The sequence below is a fragment of the Capra hircus genome, chromosome 28 (genome assembly GCF_001704415.2).
Source record: "Capra hircus breed San Clemente chromosome 28, ASM170441v1, whole genome shotgun sequence".
Classification (NCBI taxonomy): Eukaryota; Metazoa; Chordata; class Mammalia; order Artiodactyla; family Bovidae; genus Capra; species Capra hircus.
Window position 1 is genome coordinate 14799143 of NC_030835.1, and position 19879 is coordinate 14819021.

General features: G+C 46.7%; 1 protein-coding gene and 1 non-coding gene across 3 annotated transcripts in view; one reads left to right on the forward strand and one right to left on the reverse strand.

Moving 5' to 3' along the window:
* DUPD1 (dual specificity phosphatase and pro isomerase domain containing 1) overlaps window positions 1-19073 on the forward strand; it is a 32886-nt gene extending 13813 nt beyond the window's left edge. Inside the window, exons 3-4 of one of the 2 annotated variants that reach the window (XM_018042629.1) lie at window positions 8859-9079; window positions 11681-13473. In XM_018042629.1, coding sequence (XP_017898118.1) covers window positions 8859-9079; window positions 11681-11787 — 328 coding nt within the window. In that variant the 3' untranslated portion in view covers window positions 11788-13473. Of the gene's footprint in view, window positions 1-8858; window positions 9080-11680; window positions 13474-18266 lie in introns of those variants that run through there. The other variant, XM_005699235.3, reaches the window with a different exon arrangement.
* TRNAC-GCA lies at window positions 19311-19382 on the reverse strand. Its single transcript has one exon. It is a non-coding gene; the product is annotated as a tRNA-Cys (tRNA).

The following is a 19879-nucleotide window of genomic DNA, read 5'->3' on the forward strand; positions in this document are numbered from 1 at the left end:
TACCAATACATAAGGATATATGTACAACAACGTTTAATACGGAAGTAGCAATAAAAGGTGTGGGGGGGATCTGAATATCTTCTAATATTATTAAATAAGTATAGTAAATATACTGCTTCCCTATTTTAAAGGTAATATAAACTCACTGTATAAAATTATAGACATCTTCATTTCCCTAGGTATAATATGTTGACAAGTGAACTCTCTTCATAAGGATGTATGGATTGAGATAATATATGGACACGGGTCTGAGCAAACTCTGAGGGACAGTGAAGGACAGGCAACCCTGGCGTGCTACAGGGTCGCAGAGTCAGACACGACTGAGTGACTGAACAACAGCAACAACGTCAAATACTAGTGTGGTGTCAAGTACAGAGTAAGCACTAAAAAAGATTAGCTTTAATAAGAAGACAGTGCTTCGTGTTAAAGAAAACGTTTGAATTTCCCAAAACAATCACTGAAGTCCACCACTCCAAAGCCATTCCTGTTAATTCTGTAGTAATTTCCCCTTAGACTGTCTATACGCTACTTTTGGTTTAAAATAGTTGCAATCATATGGATTATTCATTTTATCTTTGTCTTTATTCCACACAGCATCATTCAAAACCTTTCCCCTTTTTATATACTTCTCATATACTTAATTATAATAACTATAATTATATATATCAGATAGACATAATTATCATTTATTTAACCACTTTTCCTACTGTTGGATATAGCAGTCATTTTCATGTTCTTGCTTTTATAAATAATGCTGCAGTGGACATCTTTAGGTATAAATATATTTTTAATATTTAAGATTATTTCCTTAGATTTGATCCTTAAAAATGGCATAAATGGGGGAAGGACCAGATTGATCCCCAAGAACACCTCACTCTTTTGCCCTCCTCTCACCTCAAGAATAGAATGGCTGGGCATTTGCTCAGGAGCCACAATGTTTGGGTCAAATACTGACTCCTATGTGGCCTTGGGCGTGTCACTCAAGCTTTCTGAGCTTAGATTTCTTTACCTATGAGATGTGGGTTCGATGGTTTAATATATCGGATGCTGAGCTCAGTTTCCAGCACTGAGTGTGAACTATTAGAGATCAGGCAGGTTCTGGAAACTCACCTCACAGTGTGAGAAGAAGGTAAAGAACAGTCACCACACTTTGCCACGAAGGGTCCCTGTGTGTTAAGGGCAGCCCTGGGATAGAAAACACCCCCAGTCACATTTCTCCCATGAGATGCTATCATAAACCCAAGGCCAGGTTGGAAGGAAGGTCCCTCCCTCCTAATGGGCCTCCTCCAGACAGCTCCCTCCACAGACACTGTCCCGGCCTTCCAGGGACCCAGGTGGCCAAAGGCCCAAGGGGGCAGTGCCACATCCAAGCCCTACAAGCCTGTGGGTTCCAGAATTTCTGAAGCTTTTCTCAAGCCTAGCTTATCCCAAGGGGATCACCAAATGGGATGCCTGGTGACTCCAAGTTCCCACTGCTTACCAGCCTGGGGAGGGCACAGATGCAACCCCATCCCCTGCCCTGTCCAATACCACCACAGCCTGGCGAGCAGAGGTCACAGACGGGAGAGCAATGTGGTTGATGTGAAGCGCGCTGGCCCAGCGCTGGGGGTCGGTAGGCCCCCCTAGGCAGCCACCTTTTGGATGTCCTCATGGAGAAGTCTTCCTCCCTCAAGGGCTCAAGGCACAGCCACCCTCTCCCACGCCTTGGTAGGGGGTCTGAATCTCCAAGTAGGAACTGGAGGTACAGTGTGGAGAACAGCAAAAGCCATCCAGCGGGGATTGAGGCAGAGAGTTCAAGTCCCCCAGCGTGGGTGGCCACTCTGTGTGGCCTTTGGCAAAACAACTTATTGTTCTGGGACTCAGTTTCTTTATTTGTAAAATAAAGGGATAATTTCAAAGGTCCCTTCCAGCTCTGAAGTAAAATTCTTTAAGAAATGTCTTATTAAATAAATTAGGCTTTATTAGGCTCAAGCACATACTTGTTTTATTACTTTTAAGTCATTCAAATTAGATTCAAATTAGGTTAACCAAGTGTTGCCCTCCAGAGAATCAGGGACTGGCATCAATGATGAGATAAGAATAATTCATCACCTCTTATCAATCAGCAGTCCCTAAATGGGTGCTTCACAAGTGCTTCAGGATGCTTGAAAGCACTAAATTCCTGTAATTTAAATATTCTAACTTTAATCTCATTCACATCTTTCATTTGCTTAGCAAAATCTTTTTTTCTTTTTTCTCCCTGACAGTCAGCAGGAGGGCAAGTATCCTGGCTACAGTCAAAGTGACTGCAAATTCCCAGGCAGGACAGGCTCCCCACAGCAAGGCAACGTTGAGAAATCTCTCCTCCCTCTCACAACAGAGGCAGTCCTGTGAGCCAGCGCCAGGGCTCTGTGAAGTTGCTCTGCTGCTTGAATGGTGGGGACTCTATTTTTATTAAAATTACAGTCGCCTCCAAGGTCTGCCTTTTAGGGTCATCGACAGCCAGCAGCCTCCCCCATCAAGCCTGACTCTTCAAACGCCTGCATCTGCCCCACTCAGCCTGAGCTCGCTTGCCAAGGGGCCTCTCTCTCTCCTCCTTTTTGCTCCCAAGCAGACCATCAGCCTCCGAAGCCAGAGGTATCTCCAAAGATGGTTGGTCAAAGATGCTGGAGAGAGTTGTTAAGTCGCTAAGTTGTATCTGACTCTTTGTGACCCCATGAACTATAGCACACCAGGCTTCCCTGTCCTACACTATCTCCTGGAGTTTGCTCAGACTCACATCCATTGAGTCAACGATGCCATCCAACCATCTCAACCTCTGTCACCCCCTTCTCCTCTTGCCCTCAATCTTTCCCAGCATCAGGGTCTGAGGTGAAGGCAAAGCAATGGCTGAGACAGTCCTCAGATCGAGACAGGACCTCTCACTGGTGTACCCGGACAGCTGCAACCTTTCCCCTCAAAAAGAAAGAACTAATTCAGCCTTGAGGCACCAAGTAGAGCTAAAATTTAACTGTCTCTTTTTAGGGTGGGCCATGGCTAGACTAGGATGCAGTGAAAACACAGCCAAGGTTGACAATTTAACATGCTGAATGTCACCTGAAAGAACTAGAAAATTTGGACTCTGAGCCTCCAAGCACCCAAGGCGACTAAGCATAGCTGGGCACCAGTCATGGGCAAGGCGCTAGGGGAGAGGTGCCAATGGTCCTGCCCCTACTGGGCCTTCTCACACTGGGTGGCAGTACTGTAAGCAAAGGCCCCGAGCAATGCCAACCATTTCCTTTCACGGATAGCCAAATGCCTTGTCTAATCAATAATACAATGGTATATTTTGAAACCAGGCCTTCTACACATTGTCTTTTCCCATTTAGCCTCAATCCTTGGAGGTCTAGAGCCTAGTGGGGTGGGGAAGATGATGGAGAGATTCCTAAGGAGTTAAAAACACAGAGACCACCTTAGGTCCTTGCGACAGTCAATCTCTCCTGAGAACTAAGGTTAGACTGTCAATAAAAGTCCTGGCATATATTTAAACACTAAGTGACTATATGACACGTTCATTACTGAAAATTTACACAACACAGACAAAAGGAAGAACATTAAAATTCCCTATAACCCCATTACCCAGAGATAACCACCGATAAATTTCGTTGTACATCTTCCTGTTGCTTGCTACCTCCTCTTTGTTCAAAATTTATCTTTTAACCTTTCAAAGAAACTTGAATATCATCAACATCACTCAACTCTTCAAGAATCTTGCAAGGAAAGTACTGCCAATGTAATTGGTCCTCTTTAACAAATAAAGAAATCTGAGGGTCCCAGAGATTCGTTGTTCTGGTTCATGCAGCAGTTTTAGCTTACAAACCACACCTGCGTGCCCTGTGCTTTCCGCAGGGCCTTGTAGCCCAACAGTTTCATCATCGGCAAGTAACAGGAACACCCAGAAAACAGACAGCTAGTGAATTCTGCCTTCATATCAGATGAATTGAAGGAGACCAAAAACTACAATTGTGCCTGTTTTAAAATTCACCTGCAAGGAGCAGGCGTGGCGAAGACTCCAGAGAAGGTCACCATCAGGGTCATGCTCTCAAAATGACCTGCCACTGCAACAAGCAGGGTCACACTCACCAGTGTGTGTCTGTGCTGTGCTTAGACGCTCAGTTGTGTCTGACTCTTTGCAGCCCCATGGACTGTAGCCCGCCAGGCTCCTCTGTCCATGGAGATTCTCCAGGCAAGAATACTGGAGTGGGCTGCTGTGACCTCCTCCAGGGGATTTTCCCAACCCAGGGATCGAAGCCAGGTCTCCCACATTGTAGGCGGGTTCTTTACCAACTGAGCCACCAGGGAAGCCAGCATGTGTCACAGGCATCAAAAAATGACAGGATGTGGGCCATGGTGAACAGGAATCCACAGTTAGGTGTGGGAAATCGGCAGGTCCTCACATGTGAGGGTATGCAGAACCTCCCCATCAGCAGTGGACATACATCAACGCCCAGGGCAGAATCCTGGCAACACGGGAGCGGCTAGTGGGCGGCTGGGGCAGACGTGTACATGCACGTGATGTCCCTCCTCCCCTCTGTGAGAACACACACCTGTGGGAAACGGGCTTCTGGGCAGGGGCTGAGGTATGCAGGACGGGAATCAACAAGGCCTCAAGGGGTCTGAAAAAGCAGGATGCCGGGAGCTCTGTCCAAGGAGACTGCTCCTGTCACTCCTCAAGGTGGAAGGGGTGCTGGGTGAAGCAAGTTTCCTGGAGAAACTGCGAGGGGCTGGAAGGAGGAAGGGAGGGAAGGTCTCTGAGGAAACTGGACCCCAGGAGAAGAGAGTCACTTCCTTGGCCCTCCAAACCAGATTCAGAATCCATATTTGAGGCCAGAGGTTCACAAGACAGGGAGAAGTGCCAAAGAGAGCTGGGTCAAAAAGAGGGATATAACAATGTTCTTCCAAAGCGAAACTGTACAGGGGGCTTCCCCGGTGGCCCAGTGCTTAAAACTCTGCTCTTCCAATGCAGGGGGTGCTGGTTTGATCCTTGATAGGGGAACTAAGATCCCACACTGCATAGCTAAAAAATTTTTTAAAAAGTAAAACTGTACAAGTCCAACAAATGAAAGAGAACATGCCCAATCACATCGCTGAAATAAATTAATAAAAACAAGACACCTTTTTTTGTCTATGAAATTAGCAATGAGCAAAAATCAGAATGTAAATTTGAACATGCTTTCTAGAAGATAATTTAGTAACAAGTATCAATTGTGTTCAAAACACTCATGCCCAGCAATTCCACTTCAAAAAAAAAATGTCTCCCAAGGACACAGAGATGTGCTCAAAGATACAGCAAGTTGTTTGTTTATAGTTGTTATAATAACCACTATTCTCTCTCCAGGATAGAGACAGAGAGACAGACCAGAGAGAGAGAATACAAACATCCAAAGCTAGGGACTTGAGGAGGGAAAACTGAGGTTCATCTATGGAAGGGAACAGGATGCAGCTACTGAAGGCTGTATGTTGACATAATAAGATGTTTACAGTATATCACCATGCAAGGGTTTTAAACTGTATATGTGGTATTACCATTATCATAATATTACCATATTACCCCCAACCATTAAATAGAATATACAAATATGCGCATGGAAAAACAACTGGAAGATCTTATTTCAAAAGGCAAATAGTCCTTATCTCTAAGGAGTAGAAATACGTATGTTTTTGTGTTGGGGGGAGCATGTTTGTCTTCCATGTTCTACAGAGAACGTGTGTTAGTTTTGTAATTAGCTGACACTTAAAATGAACAGATTACCAACATCTAGGATTTTTCTTAAACAACCAGAAACTAAGGCCGCTGCATGACCTAGATTTTAGGAGTAATTTCTTAACCCTGGTTGTTTTTTTTCTTTTTGAGCTTTTCTCCTTCAACAGGGGCACATTTCTTAGTCTTTCCCACATATCTGAGTAGATGGCCCTGACAGTTAAGAAAATAAAGCAACACAGTGCCAAGCGGCACCCTCCAGTCCCACCAGTGACACCCTCCAATCATCCCAGCGACAGATGAGCTGGGTGTCTGGGCCAACTGGGGACCTGCCTCCAAAACAGCTGCTGTCTACTAAGAGTCACTTTATGTATCTGCAAATCCCCTTGCTGCCGTTGAGCCGTCACCTAGACTCGGAGTACGTCAAGCTGGGGGAAATCTTCAGAGGGGTGTGTGAGGACATCACCCCCCATTCTAGGCCTAGGGAACCACAGAGCCCAAAGACCTGCAACAGGCCTCAGGATACCCACCAGGTCTAGTCCTCCCCATGAACCTCCTTCTCTCTTTCAGACACAGTCAAAAACCGGCTCTGGGAGGGAGGGGTGAAAGTGGACGTGTCATGAAACAAGTCTTGTTGCGTATCTACCTTGATCCTTGACCCCCAAAGGAGCAAAGTGCAAACTGCTATTTATTCAAACTGCCATTTGACTATATTGAAACCCAGCTGCAGAACCCAGAGAGACCAGTCTTTATGGTGGGTAGGAACTTCCTGTCAAGGACAGTTAATTTTAATTTTTCCACTGAGCTCAACCTCAAAGTGAGGTTGATTGCTACTCGGCAAGATGGACTGCATTAGTGGAGGCTTTAATTGAGCACAGATCTACATCCCAAAAGCATAATGTTTGTTGTATACATACTTTGGGGCGAGGAGAAAAATGAAAAACAGACCCTTCTGAGGAAAAATTGAAAGCATAATGTGTTTCATAGTCAGCATGGCAGCCCCAAAAGCCAGCTGGGGGGCTTGGTGGAGCTTCACACCTCCCTATGCCTCTGTTCCCATGGTCTGTTTGCTCGTTTCTAAAAGCTCACTGGGGTTCCTCTCATGACCAACAAAAAGCCCCAGGAAACCAGTGATAGATGCGGGGCCCTTGGCATGTGTTTCTACTGCATGGAGGTGCAGGGTGTTGATCCACGCTGGCATCCAATACGCTCACTTCTGTCCAGATCCTCTTACCAATGGCCTGGAGATGAGCCCTCCGCGGGAGCACAGTGCCACTTTTTCGTCTCTTACTGTCACGGTTCCAGACCTTGTCACCTCTTCCCTGAGCTGCAGAAGTGGACTTTGCGCTGTTGAGGGAGATGTCATCTCAGAGCTCAGATGGGATCACCCACCTCAAACACAGAAAAGCTCCTCTCAACCCCCAAATGCACATTCTGACTTGCAAGCACCCCACGGTCAGATCCCACACTCCCTCTCCAGACCTTTCTCTCCTCTCCTCTCCTCTCACATCTTATGCTCTGCCCAAACCAGTCCCTTCCTTCCTCCCCTAGTCCCAATCCATCAGCAAGTCTGCTGTGACCCAGTCCAACCACCTTCCTCCCTTGACCACGTGACTGTGACACCTCCAAAAGAGAGCCTCACTTCTATTTTTCGCTTCCTTTCAATCCATCTCCATGCATGACTGATCTTTAAGAAGTAAACAGCACTCACCTCTTCCTTAAACACCTCTGTAGCATGCGGCTTCCTACCATACCGAGCATAAATTCCAGACTCTCCCCCATGACCTCCAGGGTCCACCGTGACCCAGCTTTTGGTTTCCTCTAGTGCTACTACCACCCTTGTGATTACAGCCACACAAGTCTCCCTTCTGTTCTTAGCACTTGCTGTTGCCTCTGCCTGAATAAAACATGTTCCCTCCCCCTCTTCCCCTGCCTAGGCCCCTATCACCTGCTTGTCTTAGTTTAAATGCCACCTCCCGGCAGGGACCTTCCCTGATCACCTTACCTAAAGCAGGACCACAGTGATTCTGCACAGCTTACTGCCATCTGAAATGGATCATTTATTTATTTGCTTTCCCCAGAATCTAAGCTTCCCGAGGCACCTTGACTACCTGCTCACGGCTGCAGCATCAGTACTCAGGACAGTGCTTGGCACACAGGAGGTTCATTTCCTGAACGGCTTTCGTTATCTCCAGCCTCCATCCCTTAGGTTGTGCTATTTCTTTGGCTTGGCATGCCCATGTCTCCCTCTTCTCCTCCATCACCAAGTGTTGATACCTATAGTAAGGCAGGCTCAAAACCCTCTTTCCAATAAAGTGTTTCCTAGCCCTTCAAGGAATGATAACTCCTGCTTTCTCTGTCCATGTTCCAAGGCCACCTACTTTAAGACGACTTTACTCTTTGTTAATGAAAAATCTTGCCTAGAAAGATAAGGCTATAAATGAGAAAATAATCTCACTGTTGGCTTCAGGAACTTCCTAAAGTCAGTTCCAACAACAGACCGCTTAAACAACGCTCTTTCTCAGAACAGTGCTTCGCCCAATGAGGCAATGATTTACTTATCAAAGCAAAGAGTTTGTATAGTGTTCACCAATCTCCTGAACATCATGATCAAGAATTTTGCCATATCCTCACACTGAATGACCCATTTTCGACCATTCATTTGAACCTCACCCTTCAAACCCCAGAAATATCCAAGGGTTCAGAGGAGAGGCTGCTTTAAGGGGTCTCTTGAGGCTCTGTGGAGGTGGCCCTCTCCCTTTCACTTATTCAGCGTGGCCTAATGAGCAGCTTATTCTGATGGCCTTAGAGGAGGTCTGGCAGCTGACAGTTGACTCCTGCCACCACTGGAGTGTCCAGCACCAAGTTCTTCTGTATTTGGTGAATGAAAGAGTGAAAGGACAAATGAATAGGTTGCCCACTCTCCATCTTCTCTCAACTGCTGAACCAGAAACATAAAAAAGGCAAAGCAGCCAGGGGGTCAGCAGGAGCAGGGCTTGCACAAGGGAAGTCCTTCATTTCAGTGGCTAGGCCTATTTAGAAGCTAGAATTGATGGCAAAAACCTGTGGACTGAGCTCGAGTTTTCCCCAGATTTTGGCCAGGGCTCTGCCTACAGGCCTCTCTCTCTCTCACACCCAGGGCAACCGCGCTGGACCGCTATGGGCTGCAGAAGGCAGGCTTCACCCACGTGCTGAACGCTGCCCACGGCCGCTGGAATGTGGACACGGGGCCCGACTACTACCGTGATATGGCCATCGAGTATCATGGCGTCGAGGCTGATGACCTGCCCACCTTTGACCTCAGCGTCTTCTTCTACCCAGCTGCCGCTTTCATTGACGCTGCCCTCCGCTATGATCACAGTAAGAGACCTCTGAAGCCGGTGGACCCACCCCCGCCCCAGTCCACAGCCCCGCCCCTCACCCTGGTGGGAAGAGGCATCTGTACGCTTAAAGTAAGCTCCCTCTCAAATTCTGCCCTGCCAGGGTAGCTGGAAATGTCGGACCCCCTGGAGTCTCTGAGCCTCACTGAGCCGTGCTGTAGTTGCTGGGGTTCGGACTTGGTTGCCACTAATGGGAAGTCGGGAGGGCTCAGAGGAGAGGTCTTAGGCCTGAGTCTCTCTTCCCTAAGGCACAGCAGCCATCCTTTGAACGCCAGGGTTGGTTGGAAGCCCTCAAAGCTGGGGTGCTGCCAGGATGCTGACTGTGCTTGGGTCCAAACCAGACTAATAGCCAAGGGCCTCGATGCTAGAAAAACCTTAGGGAGCTAATCTGAGTGGAAATATAGAGACTTCAAATTCTCCTGCTCTCCAGCCTAGCTCATACCCACCTCTCCCATCCTCCCACCCCAGTCATATTCAGTCTAGTGAACTCTCCTGTGGAAAGCTGACAACCTCAGAAAGACAAATACCATATACCACTTCCATGTGGAATCTAAAATATGACAGAAATGAACCTATCTACAAAACAGACTCTTGGACATAGAGAACAAACTGATGGTTGCCAAGGGGGAGGGGAGGGGAGGGGCTTGGTGGAGGGATGGAATGGGAAGTCGGGATTAGCAGAAGGAAGCTTTTATATATAGAATGGATAAACACCCAGGCCCTACTGTAAAGCACACCGAACTATAGTCAATATCCTATGAGAAACCATAATGGAAAAGAATATTTAAAAGGACTATATATACATATATAACCGAATCACTTTGCTGTACAGCAGAAATTAATGCAATATTGTAAATCAACTATATTTCAATTTTTAAAACTAAAGGATGAGGCTTTCAAGAAAAAAATGAAAGCTGACAAGTTATTCTTTGTAAGTGCCAAACTATGAGAATCTGAGTTTTATGCTCATAATGTCCCAGTTTTTCAAGGTTAATTAATAACCATCTTTAAAAATCACGGTGCTAGTCCTTGTGCTCCAAATGCAGTTTTAGCTGCCCTAATCCAGGTAAAGGCTGCAAGGCTATTTTCGAGAGAAGGGCACAGTGTAGGTATGCATCCGGGTGAGATAATATTCCATGATGACTGCAGGTTGCGTTTCAGTGGCATTCCACAGAGGTCAGAGGGGCTTCAAGTCCTTGATCTGTGCTCTGACTTCAGCCCCATGTGTCACACACTGAATTAGGGAGTCATCACATAGTTCAGGATATACAGTTACTAAGTCTTTCTGGCCACAAGTAGTTGGAATTAAGAGGCTCACTGACTGACCAACTAGCCTGCTGCAGAAACTGCAACTTACAGCTGGGCCAAGGCCACGCCTGCTGGAGAGTCTCAGACCTTGTTTTTTATTTTGGTTCAGAAAGCAATGTCAGAGTGAGAGGGGAAACAAAACAAAACAAAACACGGAGCTGCAGTGCTTGTCTTAGGGGATGCCTCATTTCAAAGTCATCCTTTTTATGAGTCTATTTATGGACCATCTTTCTGTGCTGGGCACATTCTGGGTTTCCAAGCAGGATCAAAAAGCAACTGGGCTCTGACTCATCACCATAAGGTGAAATTCGCCTTACAGTATTTGAAGCTAACTGAAAACATATTTGACATTAAAAAACAAAAAGATTCAACCACCCGATCCTTCCGATTCTGTTTAATGTGTTCAACTTGCCATTACTATATCTTCAACCATCCCCTTAATGGAAAGGGGCCTGGCTTCAGAGAAGACAGGGCTGCTTTCAAATTCATGCTGCACAACTTACTAACAATGTGATTTCTAAGCCTTGGTTTCTCCATCCAGTGATGAAAATATTTACCTTGAAACGTTATAATGAGGATCAACAGTAACCCACAAAAAGCACTTAGCCTAGAACCTGGCACACAGCAGGCTCTCAGATGTGTTTGATAAAGAAAGGTCGCGCACCGTGAAGCACATAACCACACCAGCACGTGCATATCATCATAATAAAGTTTCCAATCCCCAAAGGGGTAAAAAAAAAAAAAAAGGAAAAAAGACATTCCAACTTTGAACTTCAGTGGCATGATACACGCATAGGACAGCTAGCCCAGTTCCTGACACGCCATTTTAGAGTCTGCCCCCACTCACTGCTGAATTAGGAAAGAATGGGCTATGGGGTCATATGCTTATGCCTGGGCAGATCTCAGAGCATCGCTGTGGATTGTGACAGGTAGATGGTGCAGCCAAAAGCATCATGCTAGCCAAGAAAGCATCAAGAGAGAAAAGCATATCCGCAGGTCAGAGGACATGCAGGGAGTGTGAGCCTACACCAGCTGGCTGGGGGTGGGGAGCAGGACTGGACAGGACCCTGTTCTCAGGTGGGAGGACTGATTCCTTTCTCTGTGCCCTTTGTATCTGCATATCTAAAGACTTCCTCAAGCTGAGGGCTCAAACACCAGCCCTTCAGGACCCAGGCAGATGCCATAAATGAATGATACTGGCTGTGGGGGAGGCCACGGGGTGCAGGGAGGGGGTCCTTATGGTTAAGCCAAGAGCCCCGTATTCCCTCCACAGGGCACAACTGCGACTCAGTCCCAGCCAGCAATCATCTTGTGAGAATCAGTGCTGATGTGGTAGATCTGACTTCACAGGAAAAGTTTCCAACCTGGATTTTAACATAAAACTGCTCAAATTTTAAGTGCTGTTGGCAACAAGTTGAAAATTTCTTAAAATGCTGCAAAGACCAAACAAAAGAAACCCAATGGCTGTCAGTTTGTAACCTGTGCCCTGAGTAGTCAGAGTAACAAAATAAAATGCTAGTTAGCATCATCAGAGACTCCAGTAGTGGAGACAGTATGTGCTCAGCTTGTATGGCACATGTGCAGGCTGCCTGGATGGGGCTTGTCACACCCTGGAAAACCACAGGATGCTCCTGTAGCATTCTAGAGCCAGATGCACTCGTATGTTTCTTATTATACTCTTGGTGTAAGAGCTGTTGATGGACAGTCTGGCCAAAAGGCAAAGGCGTGTCTTTTTCCTGTCTTTCCTGTTCTTCCTTTAGCTTCAGCTTACTGCACAGTTTCCCACACCGCCCCTCACAGTCAGTCTCTTTTTGGAAAGCAGAAAAGCATCCCTCATGGTGCTGCGGAGCTGTACTTGTGGTCTGTTGTCAGCCCCATGGGGCCCACCCCATGTCTACCCAACCTTGATCTGACCGTTCCGAAATAAAAAATCTTGGGAGATAATCGGGTCCAGTGTCCTGCCCTGAGAGCCAGGGAAACAGAGACCCAGAGAAGTCACATGACACGGTGAGGGTCACAGAGCTCATCAGAGGCCAATGGGCATCCCTTCTGTCACTCAGGCCTCATGGAAGAGTCCTTCGTCCCTATTTTGAGCATCTGGTGACTCTGCAGTATAAGGGGTCACCAAATATCATGAAAGGTGAGACATTCCAGCTGGTTGTAGGATCTAAAACAACTGAATTATCATGCTTCATCCGAAAAAGAAGTACGGACAAAATACTGCCACCGGAGCCCGGTTTGGACTGCCTTCTCTGCTCTTGGGATGGCATCCTCAGAGCTAAGTTACTGTGGTTTTAATGAAATCTGAGAAATCCCAGGGCAGATACCAAGAGGTTCTAAAGATCAGATCTTAGTGTCACCACTCTCCTTTCTTTTTCTTAAACAAACAGTCCATAGGCTGCTTTTGAAGCCATCTTAAAATCTATTATGGATAAGGAAGGTATGAATAAATAAATGAAGTCTGCATTTGAGCAGGAAGCTGATTCTCTGGTGCTTCTGGCTTTAACCAGACCAAGATTTCCAGGGTGTTTTAAGAGTCTCCCGACCCACTGCAGCAAGAACAGGCCTGCTGCCTGGCAGTTCTAAAACATGCCACACATCCTTTTCCTGAGGACTTCCACGGGTGCAGACCATTTTGGGAGGAGAAGGAACTCTCCAGGTTCCAAGGTAGTGAGTGGGAGACAAAGGGCATACCCCTCAAACCAAGGGAATGGGATGGGATGAGTTGGTGATTAACAGGCTTGGCCTATATGACTGATTTGAGTGACCAAGGCTTACCTTCTGGTCACCAGTGAAAACACGCCACTAGGTAAACAGTAGAGAGGAGACGGCTGAACAGCATCAACAATGCAATGAATATGAACTTGGGCAAACTCTGGGAGATGTTAAGGGACAGGGAGGCCTGGCATGTTGCAATCCACGGGGTCACAATGAGTTGGACATGACTAGGTGACTGAACGAGAGATTCTGGATTTGACTTTTCCTCATAAAACTGTAGGAATTCACCTTTTTTGTAAAAGGTCAAAGGAGGAATGCTTAATCGAAATCATTTCTCAAACATAAACTGTGGCCTATCAGTGGACTGAGAAATCAATTTAAAGGCTGTGACTAGTATTTCTTGAAAATTTCAAAAGATTAGGCAAGAAAAGAAGCCAGCAGCATGCCTGGCATGTGGCAGAAGTGCTAATTACTTTGTAAAACTCTTGTCTGATATACATATACCTGTGAGGCCCCTTTATAGCCTTTAAGGTTTCTGGCGGCAGTGGCCTGGGCTTGAATCAGGTCCTGCCACTTCCCAGCTGCGTGACTAAGACACAGCACTTCCGCGCACTTCAGCTGCCTCCTTTGTAAAACAGGGGCACTGATTTTATCTACCTTATCAGGTTGTTGCGAGGACTGACTGAAATGCACAAAGTGCTTGGAAGATAAGGGGTGGGCTGAGCCCATGTCCATGTTAGCTGTGAATTTTATGCCAGGGGGCAACAGGATGTAACACAGAAGAGTTAGAAAATCACCTATCTAGAAAATGCCAATCCCGACAATGATCCCTTCCCTCAGGGTCCTAACCCCGGCTGGCATCTACCTCACAGAGAGCCGCCGGCTTTCTCTGGTGCGGGCCATGCTGTGAAAAGGCTGGGCCCACAAGGGTGTTGCTTAGCAAGAGATCCAGAACAGAGGGAGCAGTGCCCTGAGACACTGGGCACAGCGCCTCTACCCGAGGAGACCCACCAAGCTCACGCGGCTGGCGGCACCAGCACTGCCGTCGTAAAAGCAAAATTCAGCTGAGCCGGCATTAGCGCTACTGTCGTAAAACCGAAGTTCAGCGGGAAGGGGCTTCTGCCCGAGCGGAGCTGCTGCAGCTCCTTGTCCCTTCTCTCCCCTTCCTGTCCCACTCAACAGGCTTCAGGCTCTCTAAAGACTTAATGAACTACAGCTTTCGTCTGTTTCAAGTCTTTAGTCATGACAGAAAGAATTACCCTTTTTGCCAGGAGAGGAAGAAACGCTTTAGTTATCAGCAGACCTGGCAAGGAGCCAGGCAGCCTCCAGAACAGTCCGTGGGGATTAGAATGCCAGAGGTAGCCATTCCACTCCAGGAGCACAGTCATGCTGCTGAGCTGGGCCAGCCGCCCCCAGACCCCACCAGCGCTGAAGAAGGCAGCCCTGCTCTGGCCCTCTGGCCTTTCTGACCAAGGTGCACAAGCAAAAGGCGGCCACACTTGCCGCTCAGTTACCGGGATTGGAGGCCTGTCTGGTTAGCTTGTGCAGACTCTTGGAAATGAATCACAATAAAATTCTCTATGAGGCTCCTTCCGAATCAGTGTGTGTGTCTATGTGTGTAAAATTAAGTTCTCTATGAGGCTCCTTCCGAGCGTGTGTGTGTAGGCCACCAGTGGGGTTCTTAGGGTGGGGCAGGGTATATAGGCCTCTCCAGCCCGCATAGGTGGCAAGAGAGAATCTCGGTGCCTAGAGTTCACCCCTTTTGCTTGTCTTACGCTGCTGTCGCCACTGACTGTCAACTCTGTCTTGGGCTTAGTCCCATGAGGTGAGGGATGAGGATGAGAGGGACACAGAGCCACGTCCCCTCAGAAGTGTTCTTTGCCAAGCTCTTCCTATCTCCTGATGGTGCTCCACAAACCCAGTGACATCTGTTAACATCTTTCTCCTTGGTCATCCTTCCAGGCCTGGGGCCTGAGACTTCGGAACAGCTTTGGGGTCACACAGCCTAAGCTTGGCCCCAGCAAACAGATCCTAGAACCGCAGGAGAGGGCCACCACTGCACTGAGATGGTGGTATGGCAGTGCAGGGGACAGCCAGAGACGCTAATCGCCAGGGCACAGTAGCAAGGAGCCACCGCACAGGAGGGTCTCAACAACAAATTGCTTTGAACTGTTTCCAGCGGTGGCACCATCTTTCTGGGTGACCTCTGGCAGTCATTTTGCCTCCCTGAGGCTATTTCCCCATCTGTAAAACAGGGATGAGAATAATGAAACCTTGAAGGTTGTATTAAGGATGAAACGAGATAAAGCATGTTGATGCGCTCTGTGAGCTCTACTCTAGAGCACTGCCAAATTGGAGGCCTGAAGGATGGAAAGCTGCTCCTCATGGTGGCTTCTCATCAGGCCCAGCTGTTGCCATTGACAGTGACCAAAGGGAGCTTTTTTCTAGTGGAAATTCTTCTAGATCTCCAGTTTTCAAATTTTACAGTTTCAGATCACTTCCACACTCCTAAAAATTACTGAAGGCCTCAAAGAGCTGTCATTTATGTAGGTTAGATCTATCAATCTTTATTAGAAATAAAAACTGAAAAATTTGAGAATATTTGTTAAAAAATAATAAAGTAAACCAACTGCATATAACAATGTTTTTATGAAAAAATTACATTTTCCAAAATAAAGTTAGGGAGAATCGTGGCATTATTTTACATTTTTGCAAGTCTTTTTGATATTAGACTTAAGAGAATCCAAGTGGGCTCTTATATCTGCTTCTGCACACAATCTGTTGTGATACAGTGTCTTGATGGAAGTATATGAAGAAAACCCAACCTCACTCAGATATGTAGTTGGAGAAAGAAGGGATATGTTAATAGCCTTTTCAGAAAACTGTGGATATTCTTCTTTGATATTACACCAAAACTTGACAAATGATAGCTTCTTAAAGGCGAGTTGTGATGTGGGATTTGAAACCATATCTATAAATGTCATATTCTGTTACATGAAAATTCATTGGTCTGTCTTGAACTTGGAATGGATTTTTTTACCCATCATGATGCTGTAATATCTCATATTGGTCCCACAGAAAGTCTCATTCACTGAGTTAGGCAGATCTTCGAAATGTTGACATTTTTTCATTGTACATTGTCAAAAGACACATTTGTTAATATCACAGCTGATCTTAACAGAAAAATCCTAAGAGTATTGTGAAACTGTCAATCTCACAGTGGTAGACACAAGTTTCCCCAAAATTCTAATTTTTACTTGAAAGCTTGCTTTTTTATCACTGGAAAAAGATACTGTCAATTGTTTTCTTTGATGTGACAGGCTCACTTTGTTCACTTCTGATAAAAAGTCTGCCAAACACCCAAGTTTGAATTACCATAGTTTTTCTGTCATTCATTCTTTTAAGTAAAAATGGTATTTCATGAAACACCGAAAGCTGAATTAGCAAAATTCAGCTTGCAACTCAATCTCTCATAAGCTTTTCCTTGTGATAACAACTGTACTTTGGTTTGCAGCTTAAGTGCTTTGGATGTATATCCCATTTCATTACATAGAATATAAGAAGTGTAACCAAGGGTTGAAATTTGATAAAATTAATTTTTGCTGCTTCATCAAGGATATTCTTAAGGGAAGTTGGCTTGCTTTTCCCCCACGAGTGCCTGCTGGTGAACGCAACGATTACTAGTCTAGTTCGGCGCCTCTGCCGTGATTCACACTAAGGCACCAGCAATTCCTCCTCCTTGCCTTTGCACCATCAGTGAAAAAGTCAAAGTAGTGAATGAGGCAAATATCACTACAGTACTATTTTGAAAATAATGTTAACTCTATAGATCTCCTCAGAGTATCCTGGGAACCCCCAGGGTCTTAAATCATGCTTAAAGAACCACTGGTCTAGATGACGATTTCATCATCCAGACTGTAAGAACAGTCATCCTGTGGTTGTACTACATGACATGGTAAAATTATTTTTGAAAAATCTTATCTTGTAAATTTTACTGACTTGATTTTGCTCACAGCTGACCTGAGGTTGCTGCCCCTTTTGACAGTTGAGGAAGCTGAGGCTCCACAGGCTGAGTGGAGCTCAAACCCAGGTAGTTAGGAGCAGAAGTGACTCTGGAACCCAGGCCTGCAGGAGAATAGGCTAGGGTTCTCTAGGCAGATTGGGTCATGTGGATGCTCACAGATACCATGACAAACAGACCATGCCCTCTATCTCTTAGGACTGTGAGTAACTTTCTCCTTACTGAGGTTAAGTGCATCAGGACTGCAAATGGTGCAGAAAGCCTGCATTTCTCCACAATCCACCTGCAGTCATGGAAAGGATGGAGTGCATCTGCTTTAAGTGGATTATGGTTCATTCATACAGAGGAACTCTGTGCAGCAACAAGAAAAAATAACAAAGAGAGAACTCTTCAGAGGCTGATATACAAAGATCTCCAAGACACACTGTTAAATGGAAGAAGCAAGGTACAGAAAAGTGTGTAAAACTTGCTACCTTCTGGGCAAGGAAAAAAGATAAAAAAGTATGTTTTTGCTATGTATATGCACAGATACTTCTCCATAAGAACTGGTAATACTTGTCACTTTGGGGAACTGAGGAGCGGGTGGGAGGGAGACTTTTCAATGGGCACCATATTATACATTTTGAAATCTGAACTCTACTGGCTGCCCTATTCAAAATAAGCACTAAGAAAATAAATAATATATTATAAACATGAAGAAATTACAAGTAAGCACTAAAAAAAAAAAAAAAAATCATAAAATTTTTACTCCTGCACGCTGATGGAGCTTTCACTTGGAGGCGCTTTGGCAGGTAGGAAGCATCAACTTCAACCCCTCCTCCCTCCTCCTTACGGAGGCAATGATAACATCTGTGGGCCTTTGATATGCGCCAAGCAGTGTACCAAGTGCTTTAAGCAAATTGCCTTTACAAGGACACTAATGAAGATTACTGATGGTATTCCCACTGTACAAATGGGGAAGCTGGGGCTCCCAGACACTCAGCAAGTTGCCCAGGGGCCTACAATATGGGAGAGGGATCAGGATTTGAGCGGGTTCCACCTGAGCCCCACACGTACGCTCCAACCTCCAGGCCACCCTGCCTCTCCAATGTGGGTCTTTCTTCTCCCCTCTCCATTTCAGATAAGATCCTGGTTCACTGCGCCATGGGCCGCAGCCGGTCGGCGACTCTGGTCCTGGCCTACCTGATGATCCACAGGAACATGACCCTGGTGGACGCCATCCGACAAGTGGCCAAGAACCGCTGTGTCCTACCCAACCGGGGCTTTCTGAAGCAGCTCCGGGAACTGGACAGGCAGCTGGTGCAGCAGAGGCGCCAGGCCCAGCACGGGGAGGACGCCGGGAAGAGCTGCGAGCAGGAGCCGTAGGGCCCCCTCGCGGGGCCAGCTGGACGTTTGGGAACGGAGAGGGAAGGCTGAAAACAGCTCTGCCCCGTGACTTCCTTTGTCACAGAGAAGGGACATGAAACCAAAGCTTGACTCCTTGCAAACAATCTTAAACTTCCCGGGGGCTGGTGAACAGAGGGGCATTCAGTGGGCTCCGGGACGAGCCCGGCGCCTGGCTTCACTGCAAATGGCGCGGACCGGCTTCCCAGCACAGTTGGTTACAGGTGAGCGCGCAGGCGCCGTTCTTGTTTTTTTTTTTTTTTGTAAAATGGAAGCAGAGAAAAGGACTTAAAAATCTGTTGACATTGTGCTGTGATTAAACATTTGGCTTTGTCTGAAAGTCACATTCTTAAAAATATAATTTTAAAATATAACTTTATTTTCTAACCACAGAAAAAGTGCCTGCGAGAGCTGTGTTAAACAGTCTGCTCCTGGGGTGGGGAGGTGCGGGCAACAGGGATTTCCTTAACGGTGGCTGCTGCGTCTTCTTTTCGTTAGACTCCACAGGCTCAGGTCACCATCCAGAGATGCTGCTCTCTGCAAGCTGTAGACAGCAGTTTATCTGGGAGGCGTGGGGAGTGGGGGGTCCGGGGACCCTGCACAGAGGCCCCCTCTTTGGCTTCCCCCGCCTTCCTCAGGGAGCCAGGGCGGTTCAGAAAGATAGTCAGTCGTGTCGGACTCTTTGTGATCCCATGGACTGTAGCCCGCCAGGCTCCTCTGTCCATGGAATTCTCCAGGCAAGAATGCTGGAGTGGGTTGCCATTCCCTTGTCCAGGGGATCTTCCCGACCCAGGGATTGAACCTGGGTCTCCTGCATTGCAGGCAGGTTCTTTACCAACTGAGCCACCAGGGAAACCAATAATTTTGAAAAGAGACTTTGGGGGACTGGAAATCTTTCATTTTGATTCTAGTCCAAGCAACACGAGCTTGTTTTCAGTCCCAGTATAAAGCGTTTGCCCTGGAAAGCGCAAACCAGGCAGCCTTGTGAGCCTGCTCCCCACCCCCTAGCCCAACGAATCCACTCACCATGATCGCGTGATTCTCATTCTTGAGGAGAAAGCAGCAGCAGGAACAAAGCTGGGGGAGATGACTTCTAGAACTAGAAACTGGAAACCAGACAGAACCCGAAGATGCTGATGCCAGTAGTCAAAGAACAGAAAACCTGAAATGATAATGGCCTATGGGGGAAACAGGAAAATGAACCCACTAGGAGCTCAGCAGCTTTATAAAGCCACCTGAGGGTCACCCTGTGACTTCAGGGGAGCTGCCCTGCTTTTGTGAGCCCTTGTAGGGCTCCCTGGGATTGCCCATGGTCTACTCTGGGGTCACCTTGGCCCATAATGGATCCTC